At 41.9% G+C, this 24,429-nt stretch overlaps 2 protein-coding genes across 2 annotated transcripts; both read left to right on the top strand.

The window, feature by feature from the left end:
* The first annotated feature begins 862 nt into the window (after positions 1-862).
* LOC108884973 (serine/threonine-protein kinase H1-like) lies at positions 863-9,721 on the top strand. The gene is made up of 3 exons (XM_051066936.1): positions 863-1,134; positions 2,039-2,765; positions 9,416-9,721. The coding sequence occupies exons 1-3, from the start codon at positions 863-865 to the stop codon at positions 9,719-9,721; spliced, it is 1,305 nt and encodes a 434-aa protein (XP_050922893.1).
* A 2,536-nt stretch (positions 9,722-12,257) lies between these two features.
* On the top strand, positions 12,258-24,307 carry LOC108885084 (integrin beta-1). The gene is given in 20 exon segments (XM_051066891.1): positions 12,258-12,385; positions 12,618-12,891; positions 13,098-13,161; positions 14,625-14,716; positions 15,597-15,819; positions 16,840-17,010; positions 17,368-17,612; positions 18,018-18,173; positions 18,986-19,117; positions 19,119-19,136; positions 19,757-19,852; positions 20,330-20,419; positions 20,523-20,663; positions 20,823-21,028; positions 21,127-21,368; positions 21,454-21,676; positions 21,836-22,035; positions 22,038-22,062; positions 22,377-22,569; positions 22,936-24,307. Coding segments are annotated over 19 exon segments (2,601 nt in total). The 5' UTR covers positions 12,258-12,385; positions 12,618-12,873; the 3' UTR covers positions 23,002-24,307.
* The last annotated feature ends 122 nt before the right edge of the window (positions 24,308-24,429 follow it).

The following is a 24,429-nucleotide window of genomic DNA, read 5'->3' as shown; positions in this document are numbered from 1 at the left end:
CTCTTTTAAACAATGTGAAAGGCAGAGGCAGGCAGGGAGAGGAGGCTATACTGTGTGTTGTTCTTTTCCCCTCCCAGTTCTATTCTGTGAAGATTATGGACACATGATGACAGCAGCACAACATAATGCAGAAAATAGAAAAAGTAGTTTAGTGCTAGTCACAGGCTTGACTGGGACACTGTATCATATGTACTGTGCTCAACAATACAAACAATACAATGAACATGTATACCTCCTGTACAGTGCAGACACAATCTGCCATCATGCAGGCAGCATAAAAGTCAATTACACAATGTGGTGTGCTATATCTAAACCTAAAATTAATTGTATGTTGGGGTTTGCTACAATAAATACAAATAGAACTGTGGTTGTTGGGATGAGTTTATCATGTAACTGTCAGTTTGTGTGGGTGAGTTGTATGTGTTGCCTTAATTATATGATTAAATATCAGTTTAAAATAATTAAAGGAATATATGAAGTGGCTGTATGTTATACATGTTAATGGTGTGTGCTTGGAGTCCATGTCTTTGTTGGGGGTCCTTCTTTCACACCAGCACCTCTGCAGTCTGCTATCACTGCAATAATCTGCTGACAATAGCTTCAAAACAACTTCTGTTTACATGACACTTCTATCACAAGTGAGTGGGGGTTCACACACCTGCCAGCTTCCAACCTGCTGGGAGGTGGGGTCTTGTGTTACTGTTACTACTCACTTAAAGCAGCACCTATTATTTGTGGTTATCTACATACTCAAGCTGTTGCCATCTAGGCCTGTGTTCTCAGTTTCAGGCCACATTCAGTTTCCAGCAGATGCAGGATTTTTTTTGTTCCCTCTATGGCGATGGTTGATTCTATCTGAGTAATGGGCTGTGGGAACAGTAAGGTGTTGCCCGAGGCATCCAAGAAAGGCTATGTAAGTGTGGTGCAATCACTTGTGGCCTTCAGCAAAGCATGTGACGATGGTAACGATGGGCCAAAGAAGCATTTGGAGAAGCAAAGAGGCCCGTGGTTTACCACCAGTGCCAAGAATCATCAGCCACCATCAAACAACCAACAGCTGATTCACAGAGAGGGACGACAACAGGACAAAGTTGCCAAATATAAGGACAAGTTTGATCCACGTGTGACAGCAAGGTAAATGACTATAGTAAATATTTAAGGGTAGCATCAATACACTTAAAGATTGATTTTTAAATATACACTAATATATAGTATTAATGGTCAGTTACTGTCTAATTATTTTAACTTTTAATTCATTTTAATTAATTATAATTTAATTATATTTTTGCCACCATCAGTTGTGTTAAAAATATGACTACATTCTGGAAAAAACAAATAAACAATTAAAATGAAGATTTTTGAAAAATGTTACCACTATCATGTTTAGTCAAACATGATAGTGGTGGAGTCACCTTATTTTGTCTTTCCAATTCGAAGTACTTCACCAGTTAAAAAGAAAGACTGGATTGTAAACAAGTGATATTATCTGAACCCTGTGAGCAGCCAGTTTTTAAGATTCATTCAAAAAAGATCATTTGCAACATAATGCAAGGTGAAATGGCTTGTTAGGAGCCTTCCAATTGCCCATGGGAGCCTTTTTAATATCACCAGCTTTCTCATTCTTCTCAGCCACCGACCACCCTTCGTGCAATACAATGTATTAGCAGTAATTGTAGGCATTCATTCAAGAGGTCTGGGCCTTTTAACACCTGCAGACTGGCCTTCTGTACTTGTCAGATGAAAACTTAGAAACAATTCAAGCCAAGAAATTGATGTCATTTAAGGGAATTGCATGTCAAGCTTTTTGTCTGATTAGTCACAGCTTATATAAAGTATTGCCAGGATCATCTAAATCAGGATCATTGTATAGGCTTATATAAATAAATTTGTCTGGTTGACTTTGCTGCAGTAACCTGTACAGCATGCAGATACCATACATCACAGCTGTAGCTGCAATGAGAGATGTGGGTGCTTTGCAACAGTGTATTATGAGATAGTTACACTGTAATGAGTCATCATTCCCCCTCTGCCCTGTCAGATACGACATCAAGGCTCTGATCGGTCGTGGAAGCTTCAGTCGTGTTGTGCGTGTGGAGCACAGGGTGACTCGCCAGCCCTTCGCCATAAAAATGATGGAGGTAGAAGCCCCAGAGGGCCGTGAGGTGTGCACATCAGAGCTGGCAGTGGTGCAGCGGGTGAGCCATGCTAATGTGATTCAGCTGATAGAGGTGTTTCAGTTTCCACAGCGGGTTTACATGGTGCTGGAGCTGGCAACAGGCGGGGAGCTGTTGGAACGTGTAGTCAGCAGGGGCCACTTCACAGAGCGGGACGCTACCCAGGCTCTCCGGATGGTGTTGGCTGGGGTGGGATACCTGCACAATCTAGGTATCACCCACAGAGATTTGAAGCCTGAGAATCTCCTGTACTACCACCCTGGAGCTGACTCCAGGCTGCTGGTGACTGACTTTGGATTGGCTACCTTTGGCAGCACAGGCAAGGGGTCTGAAGTTTCTGACACTGACATAAGTGAGCGGGGAGAACAGACTGGTTCAGAGCGGTCATGGTTCCTGAGAACCACTTGTGGAACACCAGAGTACATGGCCCCTGAAATGCTGCTGAGGAGACCCTATTCCTGTGCAGTGGACATGTGGGCCCTGGGCGTGATCACCTACATCGTGCTGAGTGGATCTATGCCTTTTGAGGATGACAGTCGCACGCGGCTCTACAGATCCATTGTGAGAGGAAAATACAGCTTCCATGGAGATGTAAGTTTCCTTGACTTTACATTAAATATTTCTTGGTAGCAAATGGAAGCTGTAGAAGAAAAAAAATATCTTATTACCAGTCCAGTATCACTTGGAAATAGATACAATACATAGTTTTACCTGTTACAACAACTACATATACTTTCCCCAAGAAACAACTCCTGATTTTATTGTTTATTTTATATGATCTGGGATCTGCATGTTGGCCAAAAAGGGCTGTGCTTACAAAACGTTAAAATACAGTTTGAAAACTCAACTCTGGCTCATGCAGTTCAAGTTCATATATCAGTTCATATACTGTTCAAGCTGTTTTTCAGAAATATTCTCTCATAGAAAAATGGAAGTTGTCATTCTTTTAGTACTCACAGATACCTTGGCATAATGTAGACTTGACCTCTGCTTCTAGTGATGTAGTTTGACAGTCTTTTGACAGCCTTCCACAAAATTCCTACTGCTGTGCTGTTACACAATCAAAATGGAGACTGTTTGTTTTGTTTTGTGGATGCTAACCAGAAGCTCAGGAGCACATATTAGCCAGAAATGTTGGGCTGGCTGATGGTTAATCCAATGAATAAAATTATTTCTGCTTCCAGCCTCCAAAATAAATAAATAGTTTAAAGTAAAACTCCCATCTGCCATTTCCATTTTGACATGTGGCCTTTTCCCCACAATACAATCTGATTTGGCTGTTTTGTGCATGATGCACATGTTTTGGAACTATCCAACCCTAGCAACACATCCGTTCACATATGGCTGTTACATCTAGTTGCTGCACAAGATTGATTCACACCTTAATCATTATGCTATTACAACCACCAGAAATAGCTAGTATAAATAGAATTCAACTGAGCGTGCAGCAGTGCAGGTGTGGTAACGAGATGTTTTTTTCCCAGTTCTCATCCCTTCCTCCCCAACACTGTAAAGCACATGAATGGATATGCGAAAGTTTGTTGTGGTGTCTCGAGTTTCCGCTTGGTTTGTCTCTTTGAGAAAGCCTCGAAATGGGGGAAAGGGGACCCTGCATGTTTTTTTACCCTTTTCCTGTCATACAACTAAAGTGGGTATTTTTAACAGCCTATTATGTTGAGCTCAGTGGTGAGTTTGGGCTTGTTCTTTCACGCTGATTACACCCAAGGCTGGATTATTCACTGGGCTTTAAGCCTGCCCGATTCTCAGGGATGCAGTTTGACATTTTAGTCTGGCATACAAGAGGCTCCCTTACATAGGCCCTGGACTATTATCCCTGTGTTTACCGCTGCACTGACCACCAACTGAACAATAGTGCAAAATCCTTCTAGAGTTTATGCGAGGGCTTATTCACGTTTTTCATGGTGGCTTTCCACACTGTGCAAATGTAGGCCACACTGGTGGAGAAAAATCCTTGGGAACAAATACACTTACATATAGAATCTTACATCCCAGTGAGATGCAGTAAAGACATCAATCTGTAAATTTTGCATCATGACAGTATGAAGACATCATACATGGCTGAGTAGCAGTCCAGGGCTTGATGGATCAGTCATCAATCACATTTTCATGTTGACAAGACACTTATTCTCCATCATGTTTAAGTCTCTACCCTCTGCAGTAGACTGACAGCACAGTTACACACACACTGTGATAATAATGTTGTAATGTACGACAAAGGCTCAGAAGTAAATGTAGACCTCTGCCACCACAAGGGTTCTCCATGTCATTCAGGAGGGTGCTTCTCTTTGGGACAAGGACAATCTCAACAACGTGAGCAATTCCCATCACACATTAAACTTGACTTGAAGAGTCTCATTTGAAATGAGCTGTCCAGCAACTGAACAAAGTGACACAGAGATCCATAAAATGTTCACAGTGCCTTTCATGCCAACACTGATTGGATCGCCCATGTTTTAAAGAAGCAGATCCACAGTATACAGAATGTAGGGAAACATAAAGACACAGTAAAATGCTATAAAACAAATCTTTCTCTTTTAATAAATCAGAAAGACTATTAAAAGGAAAACCGCAGTACAAAGTTGTCAGCAATAACCAAGGAGTAATGTATTTTTTATCAATTATATTATTATAGATTATAGATTATATTATCAATTATTTTAATTATAGATGCCACTAGTAACTTGATTGGATGACAATACAATACACCAGAATATATATGATTTGATTATAAACACAGACGTGACTTAATAGTTCTGAAACTGTTATAGAGATGCACAATAGAAGAATAAATAATTATTAAAGGTAATAATTTCTAATAATATATTTTCATGCTTTATAGCTATATTATCTGTGTTGCTGATCATGGTTTGCAGGATATTGAGGCTTATCCCTGTATGTATTAGGTGAGAGGCTGGTGCACCCTGGACAGGCTGATATCACAGGGCTGACACATACAGACAAACATATTCACAGTTACACTAACAATATAGGGTTTAAATTTCACCTAAGCCCTTTTCTAAGACATAGGTTTGCTAAGTCATCTGGATAGCTTATAAAACTCATTGAATCTGGAGTATTACTCTGCAGATTTATGAAATAACTAAACCTGTTTCTTGGATGATCTCCCCCTTTGGGTTGTGGAAAGAAATGGAAGAGAAATTCCAAACTCCTCACAGAAAGACCTTAAGGTACAGTCACATTATATTTAATGTCCTGCAAATGCTCACTCTGTCTGCCAGTGATTTAAACTGAAACCCACATGACAGACAAGTTCAGGCAGACACACAAGTTCACCTTTGATCAGTTTTGATCCTGCAGATATGCACAGTCAGCCAATAGCAACCCTGATTATTATGTTTAACATCACCCTGTTTAGTATGGCACACTACCAGACTGCAAACTGCAGAATCACTCTCTTCACCTGTTTACAGCTAGTGATGATCGCTCTGCTCAGTTCTGATTTATTACCCACACTGGAACAATGACATTGCGTCCTTTTTGGAGGCCGAGCACGGGACAGTTTTGTTAAATGGGAGGCTAATGTGGCTGCACCTTTAACCTGCTGCTGGATTCAAACCCACAGTGCTATCCACTGTGCCACCAAAAAACACAAGCTATTCTCTGAATCTGCTGACAGTGAACATTCTGCACTGTCACAGTGGCAAAAATGTGGCAAGTGACTATCGAGTTCCATGACAAGGACCTTTAAAGGATGATAGCATTGATAGAGAACAAAATGGGCGAATGAGAATATAAAATTCTATGTTTGTTTCTTTTCACTGTACAGTTAAATATGAGTCAATAAATGGCTTTATAATCGTAAATACGGTTCTCTGGGTCCTTTTATACCTGTGGACAGTTATGTAATAAATCAGTTTGTTAGTCATTAACAGCAGACTGCTGGATATTACCACTGGAGAAATAGAGATGGAAATAAGTATTCAACAAAACAGTGTAGTGAAAAAGAGATTAACTTTAGGTGCTCATTTTTCCAGATGGACGTATGAGGATTTTGAAAGTTACTCTTCTTCTCATGTGCAAATGAATTCACAATGGCTGCAATTACAAACATTCTTCCAAAAGTATCAGTAACCTTTTGTGTTTATTGAAATTGAATAGGGAGAGGGAGTAAATGTGTGTGTGTGTGTGTGTGTGTGTGTGTGTGTGTGGGGGGGGGCGGTTCAGCAGTAAAATGGAGGTGAAACTCACTCAGAAATGCAAACAGCCACCGGCACCTGCCCACGAACAGGGTCCCTCTGTGTCCCTGGCATCCTCCACCCCTTCCCTACTCCACTTGCAGACACACACACACACACACACACACACACACACACCATGCATAGATTCTCCCCACAGGTGTAATAGCCCTTGCCCTGAAGACCTGTAGTGCAGACTCACACTGATGCGTTTACTCAACAGTGGGAGGGGAGGAGGGGAGTTGGGGAGGGTGGGGGAGACAGGGATGGATGGCAAGGTGGAGGAGGTTGGTGGGGAGGAAGGAAAGAGGAGGAGAGGAGCGGGTGTAGCCTTGGGGACTTTTTGCACCTTATCACTCAATCCGTTCGCTGCATGTAGGACGGAGCATTTCCCTTGCACGGAATCAGGGCATCTCATCTGATGTGTGTGAGTGTATAAGTGGATTTCAGTGTGTGTGCGTGTGTGAGAGTGAGTGCGTGTCCCTGCATGCATGCATGTGTGTGTGTGCCCGTGTCATGGCAGCCTTTTGTATGTAAAGCACAAATCCTTGTGTTAGTTCAGGCCAGACAGCAGCCTGCTAACCTCCTCTGCATGCTGCTGCTGTGTTATTGAAGCCACACTTTCCTGACCCAACCCAAAACATCTGCATCCCTCAGCAGCAGGGCAACCTGGGTAACGGTTAGCCCAGTCTGCCCCCTAGTGAGCACCATGTGAACAAATCCAAACTCCACTTGGCCACAGTGTATTGTACATGACAGCCCAATCTTTCCTGCATCCGGGTATTGATATTTTGATTACTGTGGCTTAGCTGCAACTCTCACCTGAATTAGCAACAGGCCACCTTCCCCATTTGGTCTCATTATGATGAGGCATATTTAAACTAGCCTTTCCTGCCCAGGAAATGCTGCCAGGTGAATCAGATTTGAGTAAATTGTGAGGCGGGGGTTGTCGATTGGAGTAGTTCATTACTCAAAAGTGCATTATCCTCATGATTACATTAATCCAAGCTTCTAGCATTTTCTTCAGTTGCTGCAATTACAGCTTTGTCAGGTAAAGATGTAGCACGCTGCAAACAGAATCAACGAGAGCTTCTCATTCACTCTAACAAGATGTTGCTCAATAAGCCAAGCCCTGTAGGTTTCCCCACTGCTTATGCCATATCTGCACACCGCTCCTCTCCCCTCCTCTCCCTCCTCTCCCTCCTCTTCAGCTAGCTCTCTGCTCAACAGTGATGTATAACACACCCTTCTTCCAAACGCAATAAAGCCTTTGTGTATTTTGACGTGAAAAATGTTGGAAATAAGGGAGAGAGATAAACTTCTTGCAGGTGGCTTGGCTCCAGGAAGACAACACAGTTACGTCTCTTCTTCTTTAGGTGTACTGTGTTGATAGCAGGAGGGAGGTAACTTTTGCTACCTCTCAGCTGTGGCTTCAAAGATCTTTCTCTGCACTTAGAAAAAGCTTCACCATCTCTTCTACGTAGCCAGTATGCACTAAACCTGCGTTCCCATCATTTCAAATCAAGGAACAAAAGGAACCGCTAGCCACTGCAGCTACAAAACATGTATTTCGTGGCATGGTAATAAGGCGCCTCGCCGAATCATCACCAGTGTTAGTTGAAGAGGAAAGTCAGACTTGTTAGTCGTGGGACCTCAATCAAACACTTTCTCGGTTTCCCAGGGAAACCAAGTGTCACTCTGCCTGCCTCTCAGGTGTGAAATAACAACACAATGAGAAGAAAGTTTGAGTCAGAAGCGTTTTTATGGCTCGTTCGGCAGGCGGCTCGGCGCCCTGCGCTGTGCTCGCACTGCACACTCCTCTCCAGTCAGTGCACTGTGAGAATAAGCGAGTCCCTGCTTCTTTGAATTCCTCTCACCGGCAACAGTCTTGCGATTGTCAATTTCATGCTTGATTAATTGTCATTACTCGTCGAGAGACAAAAAAAAAAAAGGAGAGAGAAATGCATTTCAGGATTAAAATGGAGAGCGAGACCTCCCTAAAGAGTGAGATTTAGTCTGTGCGAGGTTGAGCGGAGAATGAGAGAATTTTGCACACTCAGATTTTACTGTATTTAGCTTTAATTCTCACCAGTCCAACACTGTGGAGCAGTATGTGAGCTAATTGTTGGGTGACTGTGGAAATGTTTTGCACCTCATAAAGTGAGATGGAAGTGATTAAAGAAGCAGTCATTGGATTATATTTACTACCTGACTTCATTCAAAGAATCCCAACTCAACATTACAAAGAGAAAGAGAATATGTTTGCTTATTGACACTAATAAAAGTTATTGTGTGATGGCTCAGCCTCCAGAACCAGTTGTCTTGGCCATCTTTTTAACCTGATGCAATGTCAGTCTAATCCATTGTCTGTATCAGTAATAAGATGGAAGTACAAAGGTCACCAATTTCCTGAGGCAGGCCTATGACAAAGAACCAAAGCCACTATGAATAATTCAATGATTCTGAATTATGATAAGGATTCCGATGTCTTCTCTCCCACTGGAAAGATGGCATGGCACATTTCAAAGCATTCTTGAATGTCAGCTTGGGTCAAAACTAGGGGAATGATTTGCTATTTGAATTAACAAAGAGCAAAAATATCCCAATGAGGCTCATCTGCTGTGCTTTTATTGTGAAGCTAATGCCGGCTAAGAATAAACACGCACCTAAATCCCACACATACGGCAGGGCTGTCGTACCTCCCAGGCTTCGCATTCATTCAGCCAAGACTGCTGCTTCCCTTTGCCCAGTGACATTTAGCTTTCCTTTGTGTTTAGTTCTGCTTGTTAGGCCTGCAGAGCACAGGGATCATACTTTTATTGCTTTGTTAGAATGAAATCTTGCATCCTGCTTTGAAGAGGCTTTGAATCTGTGCAGGTGCCTCGTCTAGATACCCAGCTGGAACTTTTAAAGGACTGCAGGCTTCCAGAGTGTGTGTGTAGGCTGAATTGACATCTTCTGGGGTGAGTGCTTTTATATTCACACTGATGGTAGTCACTCTGCTCTGCTTCTTCTGTTCCACAGCCTTGGCCCTCAGTGTCCAACCTGGCAAAGGACTTCATCCAGCGCCTGCTGGTGTTGGACTCAGCCACCCGCCTGACCGCTGACCAAGCCATCCGTCACTCCTGGGTGGTCACCATGGCAGCCAGCTCCTCTGCGAGGAACCTCCATCGATCTATTTCCCAGAACCTCAGGCAGCGGGCGTCGCGCAGCTCCTCCCGGTGCCCAAGCAGCACCGCAAGCTCCGGTGACGCCAGCAGCGTGGGCATGGGAAAGTTAATGTCATTGGAAAAAAACAGGAGCAGCATCAGTGCAGAGCATCTGGACTGATTCAACCTCAGAGAGCCATACAACATCCAGCCAGAGGGCTCCAGGAGCGTCACTGCCATCCAACTAAAGCATCAGATTCATAGGAAGGCTAATGAACGGATGGGACCAGCTGCCCCGGCTCAGTGTGTATGGCAGTCACAAACCTCAGAGCTCCAAACAGGGAGCCAAAGTGCCTGGGACAGGTGTTGTGACAAAAAAGTTTCCTCTTTTCTCTGGACTTCAGTCAGGCTTCTCTAATAACCCAGGTTCCCCTGAAGGCTGAGTTCCATCTTCCCTTAGTTTCTTGTGGTTGAGTTAAACTGTGAATATCCTTCAGTTTTGAGTTCCAGGCTTGTACTGAGACACTGTCCACCTCCACAAGGTCTTTAGCCCCTGGTTATTCATACAGCTCAGACTAATGGGTTCAGGGTCTCATCTAGATCATTATGAGTCACCACATTACCTGCCTGTGAAGTCGTTCATTCCGAAAAATGAGAAATTCATCATTTGAGGAATGGGGGCTAATCTTAGTGAGGATGATGTAAAAGTAGAGAAAATCTGCTCTTTCCTCTCTGATCTTTTTCCCTTTCTGAAATAGAATTTGAACCCACTACACCAAACAGCAGGAATATTTAGTTTTATACATTCTGAGGCAAAAAGATGCAAATACACCCCAGTCTTTCCCTTTGTTGTTGCTCCTCCCTACACAACAGCACCCACAGTCCCGTCCACTGAAAGCACAATCCAGATATTTAGTGACAGGCCTCTATCAAGTTAAAATGAAGCTCTGGGTTTAAAGAGCTCTCTGCTCTCCCCCAAACATTATGTAAGCTATAAACAACAGTGTTTTCAAAATAACCCTTTTTTCCAGTGAGAAGTTTTAAATTAAAATGGTAATACAAATATGCAAAAGTTCTGAGAGCGCATTCAAATGCAAGCAGGATGCAAAACATAATTACCAGTGAAGTTCAATCTTGTTTAATATCACACATTATACATTGTGGATCTTTCCCATTTTTGTTTTAATCATTTATGATTAATGTTTTTGGTTGCAGATAACGAGTTGTGTATGTGGGCTGTATACAGGATCTGGATGCAAGATAGACATAAAATGTAAACACCTCATCGAAAAATGACTTTAAAAATGTTTTGTGCAATCAAAACATTTTTGTACATTTTAAAAAAGTGAGGTGAAACATAATTTTGTCGATTTCTGAGCCCCATACTTCAGCCACAAGATGAAAATAAAACACTTAGCTTTTTCTGTACTATTCTTGACAGACATATGTAATTTTTTTTGTTTTGTTTTGTTTGTGTATTGTTCTTATTTTTTCATTATTAAATAAATCATTAAATCAAATATGTTGTTGGGGCTGCTTCTGGCACTGATATTAATTAATTAGCACAGTATGAAAGTTCATGCTTGACCTCAGCAACATCAACATCCACTTACTCAGTTTTTCAACCACTCCTCATGGGCTTCATCTGATTGATGAAATTTCAACAATATCCCACAGAGCATACTCTGCATACATCTGTTAATCTGCTTGTAAGAGCACTTTTCAAGCTACTTAGCTAGTGATCATTTGCCAGTAAAATACAGCTGCTGCTATCATTCAAGGTTTGGTTGGTTACCACTAAGAGAGAACATTTGTCTTCATTCACACAGATCCAACACAGTTGTATTCAGTGCATTACTAAATTACCAATGTGGGTGATGTCATGTGGGAGGAGGCTCATGCATTATTCCTCCAGCAGGGAGCATTGGAGAGTTGTTAATGCTTTTCAAATGCTGCCCATACTCAGTGACCTGACATCAATGTCCCTTTGGGACAAAGACGAGAACTGCTGGTGTATTTTGGATGTAAAGTGTCAGCAAGTAGAAATACAGAGAAAATAGAGTGTTAGTAGACAATGAGGAAATCTCTTAAAATGCAGGAGCAAACAGCTCCTGTTCTTTCTTTATGCCTTGGTGAGTGTTCTGTATTTGCTTTAAAATGAGCCACAGTAACTTTTCCCCCACACAGAAACACAGAAACTTTATATTTTCCCAAATTGTTTGCACTCTGTTACACAGTTGACTCCATATCTGGTATTATCAAATGATGTTTGACTGCACGGTCGAGGAAGTGCTGATTTGTTATGCATTTTTATTTTGAACTCTGCAAACAAAATTCCACTCATAGACTGATAAAGAAATTTGAATTGAATTAAGCCGAACTGAAGTCAGCAATAATGGAAAGTGGTCTTTTTTCTCTTTCCTAACCATTATGACTCCATTCTCAGTGCCATTATCTTTCCAAAGGGAGTAGCAGACCAGCTGTCACTTCAATGCATTGTCCATCTCATTTCTGCACACTGACTAACTCCATTGTTTTCTGCTGTTACAGTGGGTTTAGAGTGGGCAGTGCAAGCTGCTTGATCTCAAGGAAATTTCCTCCACATTTACTTCCAGTCTTTAATAGAGCACTGCAGACAATCCTATTATTTTAGTCTATGATGCTATGTGATCACTCAGCAGTTTATTTTCCACACAGCCCTGGGAAGTGGCTCCTCTGTGGGATAAACTGCAGTCCCACCAGTCGGATGCAAATAATTCTGCCATTACCTGTGGATTAGCAGGACGTTGGATCTGACCACAGACATTTAAATGTTCTGTTTATGCTAGAAGAAAATTTCTCATAGGTAAGGTGGATTCTGAGCAAAAAACGTGTCCTTAAAACTCATTTAGCCTGTGTGAAGAGGGGTCAAAAAATCTTTCTGTACAGGCTTTAGTCTCATACAGTGGTCAGCAAGGCTAAACAACTGAGAAAGCAGAGCGTAACAAAGACTGTAGGTGATAGCATTTGCTCTCTCACACCAGCCCTGTGCTATATGGGGACAAGTATGACAGACAGTGTCTTTTTCTTTTCTTCAGCTTCTCTCAGCAGAAAACCAGGGACTTATTCGTTTTATCTTTGGCCTTACTTGAGGAGATCATTTGCTGCTCAGGACCCTGAGACATAAGCTGGCAGATCCACTTGTGGCTGCTATAAGAAAGAGGATAACAGGAGAGAGAGTAGTGGTGGTGGTGGAGTTCCCCAGCTCATGTCCTGCACAGGATGTAAACAGGAACCATATGGCCCCTCCCCCAGGGGGAAGATACCCCCTTTCCTGATTGTGTTTGGCTCCACATGGTTGATTCGTTCAAGGTAAGTGCCTCTTATTTCTATTGTATAAACCAAACACCCAGTAGATCAAATATTGGGGTCTTTTGTGAGCTGCTTGGTGTAGAGATTATTTTCCTTAAACAGCAATTACGACTCCACTCTACCTTAATGATTTGAGGGGAAAGAATGGTCCACATTTTCAGTCCGTAAATTGCTTTCCTCCTTCTTTCCTCCTCCTTTTTTTCCAGATGAACCTGCTATTTGCTGCTGTCCTGTTATTGTACTGCAGATACAATGCCATAAGAACACACGGTGGGTCAATACTTTTCTCATTGAGGATGCAATAAAAGTAAACTGTCTCATTATTCTTCCCACTCAGAAATTCTCATTTAGATTGTAGCCTGAATCCCACCAGTTGTTTGCCACTCAAAACTTGTCATCTCCTCAGGGCTCTGTTTTAAATGCAGTGTAGATTCAGACATGATGGGACAGCAGGTGGTTCTGTGAGGTATTTCAGTCTCAGAGCGTTGTTGACAAACTGAATCAGGATGGAAATCAAATTATAATTTAAAGAAATAGCTGACATTTTGGAAAATATGCCTATGTAATTTACCTACAAAAAGACTGTCTGTAACAGCCATTGTGGCTCCAGTAAAGGCAGGCCTACTACACTCTCTCGACATCCCTAATGTTCATAATCAGCACTTAAAGGAATAGTGTGACTCTTACGGAAGTACGCTCATTTACTTTTTTACTGAGAGTCAGATGTGAAGATCAATACCACTCTTATGCCTCTGTACTAAATATGAAAGCTACAGCCAGAAGTCAATTAGCTTGGTTTTGCAGAAAGAAGAAACAAGGGGGAACAGTCAGCCTGGCTCTTGTCCAAAGAAAAAAAATCTGTCTACCTGCACCTATAAAGGTCACCAAGCAAAGGAACTATTTGTAAGTTTTGCTATCGCTACATAGCCAGCATTAGCATTTACAGCTGTTTACTTACCAGTCTCGAGTTCAGCAACAAATTCATTCCTTTACTCTGCAAGAGCTGTCTCCACTGGTGGAAAGCATTAGCTTCCAATTATATCGTTTCTTTTCTGCTATTGAAGTTAGCATGCTAACCAGCAGTTCCAATAGCAGTTCTCTGTAGCATAGTGTAGTACCTGTACTGGACCTGTAGTGCCTGTTACATTGACATACAGCCTTTTTGCGCAGGTAAGTAACATAAACTTAAACTAAACACCTACTTCCTCATCACAAGTCTGAGTTATGCAGTTAAAATATGCATGTGGTAGGAATTTTAATGTGATTCTGAAGATACTAAATCACTCTGTGGCAACATGTGGCCACAGAAACTCTGGTCATTGTATTTCCCTATATTCTGTGTCTACTGCATGTGAATTAGGTGATCTAGCAGTGTATAAATGTCCAATGTGGCTTGTTGGCCTCCAGTGTGACTGCAGGATTCAGATCACATGCTGCCTTCAAATGGAATTTGTGAGGTTGTATTTTTGATATGGAAAGTCAAGTACAAGATGTATGCAGTTTTCAAGTGACAGCTGTGAGAACACTGTTGCTGAGTCACTGACAACTAAAATGAACAATGATGAGTTAGTGTTTTTTGTGTCTCAGTCAAATGAGAAGAAAAGAAAAACTGGAAGTGAGTCCTTCCATACCAAACAGGAACGTGAAAAGAAAACGTCACCTACATTAGATATGATATGGTGCATTCATGCGGTTGTAAAGTATAGGTTTTTGCCTCTCTGTTCTACCCGCAGATCATTCAGATCACGAATGCCAAAGTCAGGGGGTCAGGAACTGTGGAGAGTGTCTGGCAGTGGGGCCACACTGTGCTTGGTGTGCTGAGGAGGTGAGTGGTCTCAGAAATGCTCTCTGCCTTATTCTTCGAGGGAATCACTGTAAACGCAACCCTGTGTACTGTTTGGGGCCATAAAGAAGTTTCTCAGTGCTTCATTTCAGTTTCTTTATCAAAGTGATGCTTATTGGGACAGGCTATGAGTTCTTAATGAGTTTATTCATTCTTTGTTTGAAGGCCTAGTCAGTAATTTATTTGACCATATAAATTGAATTACAATTATAGAATTTGTCTTACAGATGGAAAATAAGTATTTTGGAGAGTTTAAAAGTTATTTTTTGTTTTCTGTAATTGACTAAATGCTGTTTCTACTATGACAACAATAAAACTGTTGGGGGAAATGGCAAATTCAATCAAGTTTTAATTATACTATGCAAAAACAACCATCAGTATTTATTATAACTAATGACAGTTGTGATGTTGCAAAATTGAGAAAATCTCATTATGAAAATGATCTAAACTTGTTGTGCTAGCGACATATGTTACAGACAGATGTGTTAAAAATATTGTGTAGAACACTATGGATGCTATGTTGTCCCAACATAAATACCATGAAAAGAAGCCATCATGTATGAGAGTAGTGAATGTGTGTGTCATTTTTAATTACTTGCATTTGCATATTGAAAGATGCAGCCGTGTTGTGAGCAAAGAGAGAACACACACAACTTTCTTTTCATTATCGCATTCACACCCTCTGTATATCACTGTCAGCATCACTACATCACTGTTTTTTCTTTATGCAAATGACTGTTTTGCACAACAGTTGTGCTACATACATTATTATTATTAGCTGTCTCAGCATATATGATTTTCAATCCGTTTTTAGGGTGAGTGTTTATATAAGGGGTTGAACTCAACCTAAACTTGTGTCAAGAATTTTCTAGAAGTCGGCCAGCACATGTGGGAGCGCTGTGACACAGCCAGTGCACTGCTGAGGAGGGGCTGTCCTCTTGATCGCCTGGAGGACCCCAGAGGGGCCACTGTCCTTCTAAAGAACCTAAAGGTCACCTTCCATCCTAAAGAACAAAGACACCAGCAGCAGCACAGACAGGTCACCCAGCTCCAGCCTCAGAGTGTTCTTCTACACCTCAGGCCAGGTGGGTGTCATACCAGCTTTGTTTTCAACCAGGTGACAACATGGTTTTCTTATTGTCTGCTTAGTTTTTTAATTGAGAAGCTGTCTTCCATATTCAGCCCTATGCTTCATCTAAGAGAGTTCTAGGGATATGCAAGCACAAATTAGTCAGTTAGAAAGATTGTTATAAATTTTATATAATAGATAATTGTAATATAAATTGTGCAGCATGTGCAAAACTGTCAAGAGCAGGTCATTTCCTAAAACACAGGCTATGCAGACTCAGGAATGCCAAAGCATCGTTATTGCAGTTGTGATGCATGGAAAAACATAAGCTTGAGTTTTTGGTAAAGACACAGGAAGCTAAAGTCCTGATTGAAAACAGAAGCAGTAGACTTTATGGGAAACATGAAGGTAGACATAAACAAGCTGTCATTTGTCTGCACTGTGACTGATATATATGAAACTTTTTCCAGATGTATTTTAATTTGAATCTTTATATGGATATGTATCATTTCAGTGTAAAAAAACATATTATCAGATAGACAAGAAATTAGCTTAAGATTCTGATCCTGCCTGTAAAAACAATGACATTATGCAGGGCTGATGAGTCCACAATCCCTCATCCCCAGAAACTACCTGCAAAAAAAAAGAAAAAAAAAATCCCTTATTTTCTCCCCCATGTATTATTTATTAATTTAAACTCTTCGCATCCATGTGAGTGCCAGTGGGGTTCAGGTTAGGGGTTAACTATTAATTTTTATCTATTTGTTACTTTTTCTCCGTATGCAATGATCTAAATTCTGTTTTGAAGCCATCTCCATAGAGTTAGGAGTTTAATCATAAGGGAGAAATACTAAATCAAATTCAAAAATACCTATGCAAATGCTGGAATCATCCTAAAATATCAGCCTCATTATTATACTGTTTGTACTGTAGAAACTCCTCCTCTAGTCAGTAACATCCCCAAATATCCAGGACATGTCTTTAGTATTATGGCTGTGGTATTATGTCACTAAAAACATTATACCACATTTTGCAGGTGAACCTCAGAGCTTTGAGGTGAAGTTCAAACGTGTGGAGGACTACCCCATAGACCTGTACTACCTGATGGATATGTCCTTCACCATGGAGGATGACCTGCCCAGTGTCATGAAGTTGGGAGCTGACCTCGTAGAGGAAATGAAGAATACTACCAGTGACTTCAGAATGGGTCTGTCTGCCTCAATTTAACTTTCTTTCTTTAATTTTTTTTCACCTGAAATGTAGGCCAACATAATTTTTTCTCAACTTTTTATACCTCCATACTCCCTTTTTATGGAATACCCTTGTGTCACATTCACACAGTCACACTCCTGGGAGCTGCCCTGTACACTCATAATCTTACTATTGGCCACTGAGCAGCACCACTGGAGCGATTGGGGATTAAGTGCTTTGCTCAAGGACAACTGGTAGCTGTTGAAAGAAGGGAGCACATTAGTTATTCACTTTCCACCCTTCAGTTATAAAATCACTTCTCAAAAGTTTACACTACTCCTTACACCCCTCAATTTATCCCCCCCTCCAAAAGGTTTTGGTGCATTTGTGGATAAAACAGTGATGCCGTACATAAGCACTGCAGAGGACAAGCTCAGGAATCCTTGTAAGAGGACCGAGCCCTGGCCTTGTGCCCCTCCCTTCACCTACCACCATGTCCTGAGCCTCACCGCCAACGGAAGCCTCTTCACGGAGCTTGTTGGGGAGCAGCGGATCTCCGGTAACCTGGATTTACCAGAGGGGGGGCTGGATGCCCTGATGCAAGCTGCTGTGTGCGAGGTAATGCGAGGAAGCCCAGCAGGGAGCAGGAATGCAATACAGAGATTGTTGCTTTTCTTTGGGTGGGCGATGTGTGGAGGAAGTGGAAAGACTGCAGACAATAGATGAGAGGGGCATTTTATAATACTAAGCTTCCTTTGGGAAACTGCACCAGTCAGTTTGGGTGTATTTTAAACTCATTATGAGAGAACATTTGACTTTAATAATTTCATAATGACAGGTCTTAGATTTAAGCCCTAAAGAGCATGAAGGCAAAGTATTACTCATCCGCTGTCATTTGATTACATACAAAAGCAGAAAGGTAATTCTCTCCAAAAGCCTGTCAGAAACACTTATGTCAGTCACGGTACTCTGTTTACTGCAAATTGGCAGCTCATTGATGTGTTTAATGTTCTTCACTTGCAGGAGCAGATCGGCTGGAGGAATGTGACTCGTCTGCTGGTGTTTTCTACTGATGGTGGCTTCCACTTTGCTGGAGATGGCAAATTGGGTGGCATTGTACTTCCCAATGACGGAAAGTGTCACTTGCATGAAAATGTGTACACTCAAGCAAATTTCCAGGTTTGATATTGAGCTCATATATTTTTGTAAAACCTTGTTTAGCAATATATTCTAACACTTAATGAAATGTTTGTGTGTTTGGTAATAGCAGCCATTTTGTGGTGATAAACCCTCAAAATTTATCATCAGGCCTGCAGCTTTAGAGAACTTTTTCACCTATATTAGATCTAGGGCAGGGTACTGTTTAAATGTTTCTTTTCCTAATGCTAATGTGATGGATTTCAGTACACGGTTTCAGACACCTACACAGTACTTTTTATTTTTTATTAGTCCGTATCTAGACAAAACAACATGTGGGAAGGATAACAAAGCTTTGTTTCTCGTGGTATTAAAAACTTGTTCAAAACCAGCTGGCACGTATTGAGGTTCCATATGCAGCTCTATTTAGCTCATTGTTTTGGTTTTTATGGCATTTTTTTCATTAGCCACAAAAAGAAGTTGGACATCCAGCAGGTAAAGGCGAGGATATATTTTCTCAGGAGACCAAACCAGAGCTAAAAGGAGAATAAATATCAAACCTGTATTTAGTAGGCGGACAGAAACATGATTTTAATGGGATAATAACATTGCTCCTTGACTGCGGTGCAAGCAGGCGTTCTTTTGGTAACACTCTCAGAGGTGGTCATGGCTGTTGTTTGTCAGCTTGTTTTCAGGTTCTTCTCCCTTGTGGAAAAAAACAGATTAATGCAGCTTTGTGATATATTGTGCTTATGTTCAGAAACTGACACTTTAGCTCAGCAAAACACACCATCACGGCTGTGTGTGTGTGTGTGTGTGTGTGTGCGTGTGTGTTCTCACTCTGTTATTTGTAGCATGCTTTGGCTGTGGTCCCAAGAAGCATACAGTGTTTATCCTATGGACCAGATATTGCAGTGCGTGCCAAATTGATTCCCGTCTGCAATCCAAGCATTGAAATAGAGGTCCAGGCTGCTGCAGAAAGAAGTCAAAGACAGTGATTTAAAGGTCAGAATCAACAGCACAGTTCCCTGGGTAAAGAAGATGCTGACAGGCACACCCTGATGGGAAACAGCTGGAGTGTTTGTGGAGTAATCCAAACCAAAACTTTCATCTCTTAATCTCACTGTGTTTGTGTATAGATGGCTAGGTGGCTGTGTGTGAGGGTGCTTCAACATCTATGTATGTGTGCCTATTTATTTGCTTGTGAGCATATGTCTTTGTCCCTGTGTGTTAAAAATCCATATAGCTCTCTTATTAAGTTCATGACAGTGTTATGTGTCTTGACCTCATTGCATTCTAGGCAGCTGACAGGTGGAGTGAATATAGATACATTATTAATCTATTTCTGTCTGTAATAAATGGCCACCCAAGGCTGAAAATGGATGTGCAAGATGCGGGTGTCGCTCTGCTCTGAATGGTACTTATTTATCTATTTGGGGGAAATGGAAAGTCTGTCAGAAAGTGAATGAAATGAGTGATAGAAAGAGTTGTTAGATGGGAGGGAAAGAGGGAGGATAGCAATAGAGGGAAGAGGGAGAGCGTGCTTAACTACTGATTACACATATATATTCTGCCCTGAGTGTTATGCATTGCATTTTACATCTGTCCTGACTCCCCTCTGACAGGACTATCCTTCGGTGACTCACATCGCTGAAATATTGAGACAGAAGAACATCCAGATCATCTTTGCTGTCACCAAAGAAGTCTCACACTTGTACGAGGTACGTCAGAGGTACAGCTCTATTCATTTATTATTCATCTGTTTTTTTCTTTCTGTTTCTTAAATGCATACTTTTTTGCTATGGTGAGTTGTTTTTATTGTACTAGTCCAGGGACAGTAGAGCTGCAGTTAGTGTTGTGACACCTTGTTTTGGTCTTTCATGGAATTTGTTGACAGATTACATGTATGTAATTATGGAATATAATTCACATGGATTCCATACCATTAAAATGATGTTCTTTCTCCCAAAGTCAACATCAGAGTCGACCACTTTCACATAGACTGCCTTCATCCATCAGAGGGAGTGATTTCTGACTGTGACCAATTCAAGCATCCATGATTTGACACATATACACATATATTCAGTTCTTCTACACAACCACACTAACAGAATGTTTGCCAGAAAGAGTAGCTGGTGGATTGTCAATAAGCACACACTGTATTCAGTTATATGGAGGATATTGTTGCTTTGCTGCAGGGCCTAAGAAGCATCTTCCCAAAATGTGCAGTCGGAACGCTTTCCAACAACTCCCACAACATCCTGCAGATAATAGTCGATGCATATAATGTAAGTGAGGCAAAAACTCTCTTCCTACATAGGTCATTAGCCTTGTGTGTAGCCTGCTGACATGTTCTCATCTTTAAGAGGTTAACTGCTCTATTGACTGCAGGCGCTGACCTCTGAGGTTGTTATGGAGAACAGCAAGCTGCCAGCAGGCTATCACATCTCGTATACTTCACACTGCAAGGACCACAGGCCGATGCATGGCGAGCAAGGCAGGAGGTGCTCCAACATCTCCATAGGTGACGAGGTGTGTAGCTGAGCGGCTGACTCTGTGTGTCGTAAATTGTGTAAGTGTTGCTGTTAGCATGTGGCCATTCATAGTTGAAGGGGATGATAATGTTAATTATGATTACCTCATTAGTGGAGCATTATAATTGTGCTCATGGAATTCTCACCTCCCCTCTAGGTGAGCTTTAATGTAAGCATTACAGCACCTCTGTGCGTGACTGCTTCACAAAGACCATCCCGTGTCATTATCAAGCCCCAAGGCTATAGCGAAGAGGTTGAGGTCCTGCTGAGCCCCATATGTGAGTGTTCATGTCAAAAGGACGCGGCCCCACACAGTCCTTCATGTAGCCATGGCAACGGTACTCTGGAGTGTGGTGCATGCAGGTAGGTGAAGTAGCTTGATGGCATCAATTTTGATAACAACCCTAATTTTAGGTCATTCAGGATGGAATCAAGCAACAGATATTTGTTCTCTGTTACAGGTGTAAAGAGGGGAGAGTCGGGACATTTTGCGAATGCAATCAAGCAGAGTTGAGCGAGGTGGTTGACCCGTATCTTTGTCACCGTGATAATGTATCAGGAGTGTGCAGTGGACACGGAGAGTGTGTTTGTGGGAAGTGTGTTTGTCATAAGAGCAGCAAAAAGCCAAACCATGCTTACTATGGGCAGTTCTGTGAATGCAGTGATTTCAGCTGTGATCACTACCAAGGACTGCAGTGTGGAGGTATGGATAACCACTGTATGTATCACATATTCCAAGAGGTGATTGTACAGTGTCTCATTTCTTTAATCATATTTTACTATACCAGGGCATGGCAGGTGTGTCTGTGGGGTGTGTGTATGCTTACCAGGATTCAGTGGTCAAGCGTGCGAGTGCCCTCTCAGCTTGGAGTCTTGTCTGTCTCAGGACAGACACGTTTGTGCAGGCAGAGGGGACTGTCACTGTGGCACCTGTGTTTGCCATGATGACCGCTTCCAAGGCCCAACTTGTGAGCTTTGCCCTTCCTGCCCCAGCGTCTGTACCTTGCACAGGTACTATAACCTTTCCAGATCAAGCAAATTAGGTGAAAATTCAAATAGAGTTCTATTATGAAAAATATACAGGAGAACCCTGCCTCCACTGTCCTCACACTTTCATTGCCTTCCTCACAAAAAACTCTCTAAGTTCTGTTCACACTGTCTTTTCCACAGAGAATGCATCCTGTGCAGGGCCTTTTCACTGGGCTTGAATCACATGGAGTGTGAGATGAGGTGTGCCCACCTGAACCTCACTCTACTGGGTCAGGCTAATGACCTAGCAACAGTAACCCCCTCCTCAGGCCACAGGTGTATGGAAGTGGACTCAGAGGGCTGCAGAGTGCACTTCCTGCTGAGGACTGGACAAAGAAGAGTCCACGTTCATGTAGCTCTCGAAAGAGGTAGGCTGTTTTGTGCACCAATACATCAACAGCAGTAGAACAATTCAATAACTTATGCCAGTTACAGCAGCTCTGGGATTTTTTCTTTTATGTAAAAATTGATCTTCTGTATATCATAATAATGAATAACAAAGCAGAGGCACTTGTCTCTTAGATTAAACCCATTAAATGTACCCCTTTTGCATCTGGTCCCCTCTGCACCCACACAAATTGACAAAGTAGTTTATCATGTGGAGTGTTCTAATATTACTTTAAGTGGTCTGTGTATTGCAATTCACTGCACTAAAATAATTTTTGGAATCATTCTGATACAGAGCTATGGCTGTCTCTGCTTCTCAAGAATGCCCATCAGGTCCAGACGTGATCCTGATTACTGCAGTGCTATCAGCCTCTGTTGTGGTTCTGGGTGTGGCTTTGTTGCTGCTATGGAAACTACTCACCAACATCCATGACCGCAGGGAGTTTGCCCGCTTCCAAAGAGAGCTGGAGCAGAGACGCTGGACCAGGGTGAGCCGTGCCCAAACAAACCCTTCTGTCAGTGCCTGTCAGTCAGAGGCTGTGCGATAAAAACATAGGGATTTTGTCTTGGTGACACTGGTGCAGGGACATTTTGACAACTAACATGGTAAAACAAGAGCGTACTGTAACAATGGTACAGAGGCAACAGGAAAAGACAGAGAAAGTGAAGGAAAGGCACAAGGAATATAAAAAATGACTAATTATATGTACCATTGAATGCAGGTGTCATAACAACAATTTTATGAAAGGATTACAATAGAAAGTGAAAACTCACTCACTTATACCTAGCAATATGACACAAAATGAGTCTCTAAAAATAACCATGCACAATGACTCGTTTCCACTCTGTTGCAGGTGGACAACCCCATCTACAAGAGTGCCATCACAACAGTTGTCAACCCGAAATATAAAGAGCAGTGATAGCAGCAATGGAAGTAGATCTGCTTTTCAATCAGGATTACCCGTTGTGCAGCACAATGAAACAACATCCTTCATCTGAACTGTCATCAGCAGTTGGTCCAACTTGTTTGGCAAAGGGGCAGGGGAAGAACGGATGTTGATGCCTGACTTGCTTCCTTTGATCTCAATATGCAACCCCCGGACTGCCAGTGTCCAAGCCTTCCCCTCCATGCACTGCCTGCACGCATATTCAAACAGCATCACCCCCTATAAACTGCTTCTTACACAAGGTTAGCTGTCTGTTAATGCTCTCATGGTATTAAAATCCACAAAAGCTAATTACATATAGTATAGTAATCATAAGGCATATGCAAGAAAAATCAGCTATATGCTGGCAGTTGGCTCAGCAGTGTCACTTAGGTCTCAGAAGGCAATAGATAGTGATGTGAGCATTCTCCATTATGCACTGTAATGCTGGTGGAGACACATGTCTTTGCATGGGTCTCCACTGCCCTCTAGATGAAAGAAGAAGAAAGTGACACCCTGCTCGAAATGATGAGGCAGCTCCCCCATTCACTTACAATTCACCATAGTCACAGAAGATGCTATTTTTGACACTGACATATCCAGTCATTTGGTGCTTTTGTATTCCCACAAACACCTGTGAATTCATCAAATAGAGCACTGGAGGCTTTGAATGGTGCAAGATACTATACAACTCTTTTAAAAAAAAAGCAGCTAGTGTACGTGCCAGCCACTTTGCCAGTGCACTGAGCTGAATCGTGTAAGCACAGAAAAACAATGGGATGTTCAAATCTAAATGGATATTAGGGTTTTTCCACTGCCTACAGATGGCTGCTGATGACCTTGCTGGGAGAGTAGCAAAGTGATATTTATCACAGCAATGCCTCCTCCACTCCCAGAGTCACTGGGCAGGCATGCATGCAACTTTAACAGCCAGTGGGTGGTGGGAGGTGGTGATAGTGGTGGTGGTGGTGGTGGATTATCAGAGAAAATGACTCCATATGCTTCCACTACAGTATGCAGCATTCTCTTTCATCTGTGTCTGATCATAAAAAATGTGTGGTGCAAAAATAAATAAATAAATAAAAAAATCACAGCATCAGTGGGGGCAGCAGAGGCAGCCCTGCGACAAGACTCATGTGAAGGGGCAGAGATGGTGGGGGGGAGGGGTGTGGAAGGAGGTGACCAGCCCTGGAGACAGTTACATAACAAACACTGCATTTTGTAAAAACACTGTAGCTACTCTCATCTCATTACTTGTTGTTCACTGAGTGGTTTGAATAAATCAGTAACATTTTCTCAATGGCTGCCTGTACCTGTGTATTTAAATGCAACTTTGTTTTTTATGTGTTGCCATTGCTCTTCTACTTTTAAATGTATGCATATTATTATTATTATCGTTATTATCATTATTATTATTAGTAT

Source organism: Lates calcarifer, linkage group LG24, assembly GCF_001640805.2.
Source record: "Lates calcarifer isolate ASB-BC8 linkage group LG24, TLL_Latcal_v3, whole genome shotgun sequence".
Classification (NCBI taxonomy): Eukaryota; Metazoa; Chordata; class Actinopteri; family Centropomidae; genus Lates; species Lates calcarifer.
The sequence above is the reverse complement of the archived record's forward strand: the minus strand, read 5'-3'. Positions and strand labels throughout refer to the sequence as shown.